The 10,090-nt window shown below is 39.6% G+C and overlaps 1 protein-coding gene across 1 annotated transcript in view; it reads left to right on the top strand.

Moving 5' to 3' along the window:
- dpys (dihydropyrimidinase) overlaps window positions 1-5,444 on the top strand; it is a 26,672-nt gene extending 21,228 nt beyond the window's left edge. Inside the window, exons 8-9 of the mRNA XM_032517862.1 lie at window positions 3,753-3,960; window positions 5,184-5,444. Of these exons, the coding sequence (XP_032373753.1) occupies window positions 3,753-3,960; window positions 5,184-5,243 (268 nt within the window). The 3' untranslated portion in view covers window positions 5,244-5,444. The remainder of the gene's footprint in view (window positions 1-3,752; window positions 3,961-5,183) is intronic.
- Window positions 5,445-10,090: the final 4,646 nt, after the last annotated feature.

Here is a 10,090-nt window from a genome sequence, read left to right on the forward strand (position 1 = left end):
ACACACACACACACACACACACACACACCAAGCCACCACGTAGGCTGATTGTGCTCTATCCAGAAATATGTCTTCACTTATCTTCAGCTGCAAATTAAAGCACCCTAGTTTACATATGAATCACATTCATCAGTCAGTAAAAAAAAGACAGTGGGAATGATTCATTCTTTTTTTTCCCATGTTTGGTTGTTTTTTTAGGAAGGATTTTAACACATGTACTTGAGCCAGATGCGCACAGCATCAGTGGGATGATGCTGATGGTTGTGGTGACGATCTTAAAGATGACGCACATTTCACGTGGGCGCTCAACCAATTTTCATAGTGGAGAACACATTATGCATGCGTTAAGGCTATTTTCTAGTAACTGGTTCAGAATATCAGATCAAATCATTTTTTTCCCATTTTCTTAATATTTAACCAAGTCCCAGATATGGGGCCCGGGACAGCATGCTGTTCTGTGGAGCACATGCATAGATGCAGGCACAGAGGACAGTTTGCATTCCAGCTTGTGTACTGTAGCACACTAAGTCTTATATAACCCAGAATGGCATTGCACTGCTCTGTTTGCTGCAGAATCTGGACTGAGCCCCTCAGGGAAGCCACTAACTGCTGATGTGAATCGGAGAAGAACACATTATACCCCCAATGCAATTTGCTGTAAAGTAATTTACTGGTAACCAAAATCTTGTGTCAGACCTTTACAAGTCCTACCATGAAGGAGATTACAGTGTTGTGATCCTCTCAGGCCTTAGTCTTCCTCGACTCAACCTGTGTGTGTGTGTATTTACCGCACGTGCATGTTTGCGGATGTTTCAATGCCTTTCAAGCATGACAGCGCCTCGTGTTTGATTGCCGCAGCCGTGAATTCATCTGTGAAACTTGGTAATTAATTGCCCTCAGTGCAAGTGTCGCTTCATAACATCCGGGACCAGGGGCCATAAACAGTTGCATAACCAGAAACGCCCAGGAAGTTCAGTCAGTTGCCTTGTGTCTCATAATTGGGCTACTTGAATTATGAGGGCACATATTGATTATGGTCAGGACACACTAGGCGTGGTGTCTGCCTTTTACAAACCAACGGAAAATGTGCATCTATGTGTGAATTGAGGAAAGAACTCACGAATAAAAAAAGAAAAGGCAGTTTTCTGGAACTGGCTGAGTCAAACTTATTTCCCTGTCCCCCACTGATTTAGTCTTTTCACTCAGATATTATTTGTTAGATATCAATTACTGTGTACTATGTAGTGCATTTGATGATTTTCTACAATTTCCAGAAAGCCCTTTAACCGCCCTAATGAGGTGCATGAACTACGACTACTATTAGTAACTGCATGTAGTGTGTGAAGTACATAGGTTCTTTACTTAAGTCAGTCAGTTTATGCTAACAATGGATCACATGTGTACTTGTGTGTGGCATTGATGACCACACAGATAAAAATCAACCGAGTCTGCAGCTCCATGGACCATTTTTGTGTATTTCAGCTTGTTGTTTTGGGGTTTTACGGTCAGTAAATTTACAGTTTTGGTTCACTCTCACCACTTGTAATATACATTTTCGGCCGCAGCAGGTAGCTATTTATATCAAAATAGCTTGCTGTATGCTACTTGCCCAGAACGCAATGGCAGACAGACAAACTGAGAAACTTAGGCAGGCTAGGCTAGGCTAGCAAGAAGGTTCTTGGTTCAAATCCAGGTTGTTTCGGGCCTTTCTGTGCGAAGATGGCATGTTCTCCCTGAGTTTGCGTGGGTTTCCTCCGAGTGCTCTGGTTTCTTCCCACCATGAAGACATGCATGCATGTAGTCAGCTACAGTCGAAAAATAGCCAATTGGCTAACACTGGCACATTTACAGAAATATTGATTAATGTGCATTGTCCTAATCAAATAAATAAATATAACTACCTAGTTAACATTGTGCAGCATCTAGCAGCTGAGATGCAAAATATGTTTTCTCAAGAGACTTACTCTCGATTTGCCAGACCATCCTCCAAGGCAATGCAGAGGAGGGTCTAACATTCAAGGATGGGAGAAAAACTTGCTCCGGTTTATTGGCATTTCTTTTAAACCAATCATAATCGTTATGGGCAACGCTAAGCTCTGCACAGTGCCACTGCAAAATAGCTTCGGGAAGGAACCTGTTTTGGTGGAACGTGTGTGTTGGAAAGCTAAAACTCTGATTGGACAGATAGTCTTTCTAGCTGTCTGGATTTACCCCAGGATTTGCAAAGATCTGATCATAGTCCTCATACATCCACTGGATTTTTTTTGAAAATTACAACACAAAGAAAGAAGAAAGTGAGGGACATAAATGTAAAAGAGGGGTGGCTGTGGCTCAGTGGTAGAGCGGTTGCCTGCCAATCGGAAGGTTGGTGGTTCGATCCCCGCCCCTGCAGTCATTGTCGAAGTGTCCTTGGGCAAGATACTGAACCCCGAGTTGTCCCTGGTGCTGCGCATCGGAGTGTGAATGTGTGTGAGTGTTTATCTGATGTGCAGGTGGCACCTTGTACGGTAGCCCCGGCCACAGTGTGTGAATGGTGAATGTTTCCTCTAGATGTAACTGCACTTTGAGCAGTTGTTAAGACTGGAAAATATATAAATACAGCGCATTTACATTTACATGCATCTGGCGGAATTTCTTGCGGCACCGGAGCAATCCCGGAAGTGGGACGCCATGGACATAGACTAGTCGAGACTAAACAACAGAGCTCAAAGTAGAGTGTATACTGGACTTAGATATGTCAGGCGGACAGATACGAAATTCCAAATAAATTCCAATGTTGCTCTTTATGTCTCTGCTGGATGTGTGGTAACAATTTGCTAATACGTTTCCATATGTACTTGAAAAATGTTATGTTTCAGTGTTGTGGTTACAGCCAAGAATCTTGGAGTTATTAAATGTTCATGCGTCCATGAACATGCAATGACTTACTGTGTATATGTATTGTGTGTTCTCTAACAAAGCATTTTACAAGCTTATCATACTATATGTCTAGTATGTAAAATGTTAACATGCAAGATAACTAGTAAATAAAGCTTTACCTGTGAAATGTTGTGGAGTAGAAGTACATGTAGCATATTAATACACAAATACAGTACTAATGGCACCACAAAATGGTATTCACACTGGTCACCTGGCTTCATGTGGTTGGCAAGAGATCATAACATTACCATAGTACATAGTACACAGCAAAAGTGTTACATCATTATAATAAGTTTTACATCAATCTTGAATAGAGCCATTCCTGCCATGGATACATCGAGTGCTTTTAGATTCATAATTGAAATCATTTCTGCCAATAAACCCAAATGCTGCCATGCAAAATGTCTTGAGGTGCCCCTCTTGCGTTTCCTCATCAGAACTCATTCCTTTTCAACATCTCACTCCAGCCTTTATAGAAAAGTTGTATGACACAACTTACTGTATATAGCTGAGCTCAGTATTTGATAGATTCCTCTGTTTTGAATGGAAATTTGATGTGTAATGAAAAGCAATGGTTGGTCACTGTATGAATGCATGTATGAATGAATAAATGAATGAATGCAGTGGGGATGACTTTTTTTATACATGTAATGTATATTATATAATGTATATAATGCATACATTATATTGCTTGTTGCTGCAAAGTTAGCGATCTGCAATTACTTAATGAGTGTAAGTGCATACTGGCCTGATTCAATCAGAAAAGAAAGCTTCAAGATTTCACAATTTCACATTTTCCGATGTAATGTAGTTGTATCTTTGTGTCTTGGTAGGAAGATATCAGCCAAGACCCACCACCAGGCTGTGGACTACAACATCTTCGAGGGCATGGAGTGCCACGGTGTCCCTGTCGTCACCATCTCCCGGGGCAAAGTGGTCTACGAGGATGGGCGGCTGAAGACATCACCGGGGCACGGCCGATTCATCCCCAGAAACCCCTTCTCTGAGTTTGTTTACAAAAGAATCAAGCAAAGGGATCAGGTCAGTCAAGTTACATTAGTAGAAAGTAACACCCCAGTTATTTCGTGGATCCAGGTATGCATCTGATAAAGTTCTCTTAGCCTTTGGAATCAAAATAGCCCCCCCCCCACCCCCCATTTTATCACATACTCTTCACCATACATAGAGATAGGCATGGGGTTCCTTCCATGAAATCATCTCTCAATGCAAATCAAACCAGCTAACTGAAATAAAACCAAGCCTATCTCTAGGTATGGTGAAGGGTATGTGATGATGTGGGGGGGGGGGGCCGTTTAAATTCCAAAGGCCAAGGGAACTTTATTAGGGTGCATACTATCCTGGATCCATGAAATAACTGGCCTTTAATAACAAAAATCTCCCTGCCTCTATGGCAATTTAACATAGGGGTGTGTATACTTATGCCCCCTGTATTTTAAGGAAGAACAAGTTTTTTTCATTTACTGAACATTATTCATTGACAAAGAAAATTGGTGTCCTTAAAGGTTGGATTTTTCCTATTTTTTTAATTAAGGCATCAATTTCCAGAAGATGGATTTTTTTTATTCCCTGCAATGAACAGTAAAATAAAATGTTGATACCAAATGTAACTAGCAAGACAACACAGGCATATTATTTGAAACTTGGTACAAAGTGACGTTGTGGTGAATAAATACGAGGCCAAACATTTTAATTTTGTCATGCAATTACGTTCAACATTTTAGCATCTACCCGCAATACCTAAACTTGTCATTTTTGCACTCTACAAGTTACAAACAGGATTTTCCAATTTGAATTGTGTGCTTTAGAGGTTCTCACATTGTAGGTGTTCTTTTTATTCTGGTACTCCTTTAGACAGAGCCAGGCTAGCTGTGTCCCTGTGAACCAGTCTTTTAGCTAAGCTAGGCTAACCGCTTGCTAGCAGCTGTAGTAGCTCCATATTTAACAGGAATAACTCTTTTACTCCAGAATTGTAATGTAATAGTGAATCAAGGAATAATTTCAACACAGCCCACCTCTACAGATAGCTAGGGTTAAATGTATTGAAAAATGTTAATTCCATCAGTTCTTAAAGTGAGCATCATAAATGAAACATAAACAACACAGGAATATTGCTCATGTGTAAAACACCTTTCTGACTGACATTGGGATATGTGCTGAATGTGCAGCAACCAGGTCCAGATGAGGTAGGCTACTGTGCACAAAGGTTACATAACCTTTCTCTTTGCTTTGCATTTGGCCTGCAGGTGGGGAAACCTACAGCTGTGATCAGAAAGCCCTATGAAGGCAAAGTCATTTCTCTGTGAACCACTGGCCTAGACCATGAAAGACACTTTGAATCTCCAGCTGTGTGTCTCCAGTACAATCCATGAAGCTACCAAAGCCAAAGACAACTTCCAGTAACGCCGTTTCACTGATAAACCTGCTCTGAGATATTTCTGCAAGCCATTTATGTGTTTAGGTCAAAACACTTAGATCAGTGGTCTATTGCCATATACTAATAACTTGGTTATATTTGTTCAACTGGTCAGCTGTGCTTTGAACACAGGTTGGTAAAACCCACTGTGCTGCTGGATATAATATCTGCTCAAACATACATATTATGTATGTCATTATGTATGTGTATGTCATATATACATTATGTAATCAACTGTGGAGAAATGAGAAGAGCTTATGCATGATTTCATGGTGAAAAAAAAGCTGTGGGATTAGAAAGTAAGAAAACCCTTTTATATTTGTGCATATCCTTGTGGTAATTGTGTTAGAAAATAAATTTAAAAAACAAAAACTGGCTTCAGTTGTGAATTATTGTTTTACTGGACTTTTTTTGAATTTTCTCTTTTTTTGCCATTGGTAGCAGGACTGATCTTTCTCACCCAAAACCATCCTTCCCTTTGATGAAATATTCATTAAAATGCACTGGGATGCGTGAAAGTACAAAGATTGACTTTGTTGACCCAAATTGACTGCGTATTTGCATATTCAGCAGGATTGCACATTATCATATGCATTCCTTCCCATGGTAAAAAAAGGTCTTTGTCTGTCACTAAGCATCATGTGGCAGTTTCCTATTGGGCTGCCATGCTGGCGTGGTATAATGCCACAGGGCCAGTTGAGACATAATGTGAGTTTATCAGGTTTCTACACGGGTCAGTGGCAGCATGTGAGTCACAGAAGGCCGACTCATCCTGGAGCTGTACCACTTCCTTTTGTCTCTGGCAGAGGAAGGAGCGGTGCAGGATTGTGCACTTGAGTATGTCTGAGGATGGTGGCATGTGCTTCTCTCTGCGGGTTATAGATCATAATCGGGGTAAATAATAGGAAGAATACACTGTGCAAATGTGGATTCAATATTGCATCAACATAATTCCACTCAAAAATAAAAGTACATTTTTAAAGTCTAATCATTTTAGCATAATTGGAAAAACCATTAGTCCTTGTGTTGTCTTCCCCTCAACCATCATCTTTTGCTTTTTCTGTATTAGCAGTTTAAAATAAAAATACAAATCATAGCCTAATTTTTATTTTACACTACATTACACATATTTTACATTATGCAAAAAAAAACGTTTTTTCAGCGCTTTTTGTCTCTTTTTTTGTCATTTCTTCTGAGGTTTTGTTCACTTTTTTAAAATGCCATAAAATTCAATAAAACACACAAAATTCTGTGAAAGTAATCAATGATTTTACCTGAAGAGCGTTGTATGGCATCCATGTTATTTTTAGGCAGTTTGGTTGAAGGAAAGCCAAGTTTCTGATATTAAAAATAAAAAAACGGGTCAAATTGGACAACACAAGGGTTAAATTAAAGGGAATAGGTCATCTTCTTTTTATATTAGGCCACATACATGACCACACTATTGTAGTTTTACATTATCACAGAGACAAAATACAAGAGGGAACAAGAAAAGTAGCAAAACGAGACAAGACGACAGAAAAACAGACTGCCAAGATAAAACAAGAAGCAGAACATATACACAATCATAACAGACTGAGGACACACGTTTTATTTTTTTAACCAATTATTGAATTGCTTGCCTTCAATCTGAATAACACCATGACCATACTAGACTTAAATTTCACCAATCAGGCACATTCATTCAACCTGATTGAGAGGCGACCCTCATTTTCATCGTCAAAGTGAGATTACGAAAATAAATACAGAACAACACAATCATAAGAAATATAGAAACACAATAAAACATTTAGATTTGGAGAATTATTCTATAAATACAGGACATTAGCACAAGAGAAAATACAACTATGTAAAGCAGTTACAAGTGGAAGTCTGCAGGTTTAAAACCAGATTTCTAAATTGTCCAAGAGGCCCAATTGAGTTGATTCTGCACTAAAACTGAAATTTTTTTCCAAGTTCAGTCAGAGGTTGTGGAACATGAAGTAAAAGCAGAGCGAGTCTGATAGTGTCTTTCAGTTTTCCAATAAGACTCTTATAAATAAAGACACACTAGTGAGTATCCCGTCGACCACCCAACACTATAATAGAAAATACAATGATGTGTACCATAGGCATGACCTGTTATCAATCTCAAGGTAGAGATACAGCATAACTCCTAGTCTAATCGCATTAACAGATTGTTTAAAGGTGCACTGCGTAAGCCTTATAAAACTTTCTGTCATATTTGCTGAAACTGACCCTATGTTTGAGTAGAACTACATGAAGCAGGTAATTAAAAAGAATTTGGCTCCTCTGGCACCACCTACAGGCTGTAGTGGGATTTTCAAAAACTCAGTTCTCCCTTGTTGGGGGAGGGGCTTAGGAGACCGTTTTGGGCTTTAGCGTTAAGGGGGGAGGGATTGAGAAGTTGTCAATGTTCACATTTTTTGGCTAGGTCCTGGATCTTTGCAACGCAGCACCATTAACAGCACTGTTAATCAGCGAAGACATTGTAATGTCAAAGACAATACCACCAGTGGCAATGCAGGAACAAATCAATAAGACTTAGGCTGAATCCCATTCCTTCCCCTTACCCCTACCCCTTACCCCTTCCGCTAGCTTTTGCGCGTTCACGCGGGACCTAGTGCTGTCCCAATACCTATTATGACCGAGGGGAAGTGGATAGACCAAGGGCTGTATACCCCTTGGAACCTAGTGTGGACGCGACCTCACTTGAAAACACCAGCAATCAAGTGCTGCCCGTCGACCAGAGACACATACTGTAGTACTTTCAGCTTAATAATTGATTAAAAGTTACGACAGTCTTGTTTTGTGGTCTATGCAGTCCTGTACATGTATACTTGCAACCATTTTCCTAACTGAAACTTTTTAAAATCGCTAGCTTGTTATGCTAACGCTAACGCTACCATCGCTAACGCTAATCGCTAACCTAACGTTGAACAGTCCCCATATTTCTGCCTTGATGGACGTATACATCGCATAGATTGTATAGCTATATATTATTATATTAACGGTCACGATACATCGCTACGTGCTTCACATATACCGCCCTGTCTCACACAGGAGACACAGCAGCTGGTCCACTTGGGCTGAAAACGCAGACGTTTCCTAAATCCTGTTGTCATGTTGTACCCATTCTTATTGCATTGGTACTGTATATGTAATCATTTGTATTAATTCCTGTTCATTGTTCATGCACTTATAACAATATACCATATTGTTGTTGGTTATGATACGGGACACTGATGATATGTGGGGGGGGTTACTGGCCAACAGGCTTCAGACTGGTCTGGAATATCAGACCAGCTGTAGTTAATTTGTTTGTTTGTGGTCTTGTTTGCATTTTTTAGTTTTACACATTTGAAGCCTTTTTATGTGTGCGACATGTTAGTTATGGTTCTAATAGTTGACAATGGTTCTGTAGCATAATTTTATGTAACGTTTTTGCCGGTTATGTTCAATTTATCACCAATAAAGACAGATTTTTGTCAACAAAATGTTTTTGTGAACATCAATGACATTAAAAACGGGGATAACTGAAACAGATATACGCACACCATGTATACATGGTGTATATGTATACATGATACATGTGTATACACATATGTATTGCAAACAGACCTAAGTACTACACAGATAAGAACATCTGCCTCTGCACTACCAAAGTAAACCTAAAATATATAAATATTTAAATACATATGACACTGTTGTCCAAACCCACACAATCAACAGACAGAGACGGCATCTTGGAGGGTTGTGATCAGTACTGCATGGTGATGTCACCAAGTGGTGTCCCATTTCATAGGGGTATGTTTTCACCCCTACCCCTTACCCCTTGGTTTCAAGGAACAAGGGGTAGGGGTAAGATGGAGAAATGGGATTCAGCCTTAGCCATGATAATGTTATCCTGTTCATTTCTCTTACACCTATGTCAGGATGCTGCTTTATGAACTTATTTTTGCTGTCAGTTAAATGCGTTATTAACGGCGTTAATACAAACCCATTTTCACCGCATCAGTTTTTTTCATCTCAAGATTACCAGTCATTTTGGCCTAGCAAACTTTGTAGTTTTTTTCACGTGCTGTTGCAACAACTGGTAACATTAGAAAAACTACAACACCCACCGGATCTAGCCGGAAACAAAACAACAGGCACACAGCCTGAGTGGATGGCTAGCGCAAGACGACAAAATCCATATTCCATTGAATGTAAAAAAAACTTTCTGTATATGTAGTTTAAAAGAAACATACATTTACACAACATCACAACAATATAATTCACACAAAAAGTAGTCCTAAATATAAAAAAATATCACATCATGTACAGTATATTAGTCCATCAATTGTGCATGGAGTTCAGAGTTGGTAGGAAGAACTTTAAAAGTTATCCTCTGTGATATAGTGTTGTAGTTGCTCAAATGACAAACCATTATATTAACTTTATATATTTTATGTATACTTTATATTAACTCAATAATCAGTAGACAGTTAAGTGGAGTATGTACTATGCTGCACTGTATCTATTAGATGTCCATTATTAGTATAGATTGGTGTGAAAATCAAAACCTGTGCTCTTAGAAAATGCAGACTTTTAGGGGCTTCACCTGGTAGAGGGTCCGCCCATATGCAGAGGCTCAGTCCTCAACGCTGCAGCCGCGGGTCCACGCGGGTCCACGCGGGTCAACCTGCTGCCCTTTGCTGCATGTCATTGCCCCTCTCTCACCCCTTTCATGTCGAA

The sequence above is a fragment of the Etheostoma spectabile genome, chromosome 6 (assembly GCF_008692095.1).
Source record: "Etheostoma spectabile isolate EspeVRDwgs_2016 chromosome 6, UIUC_Espe_1.0, whole genome shotgun sequence".
Classification (NCBI taxonomy): Eukaryota; Metazoa; Chordata; class Actinopteri; order Perciformes; family Percidae; genus Etheostoma; species Etheostoma spectabile.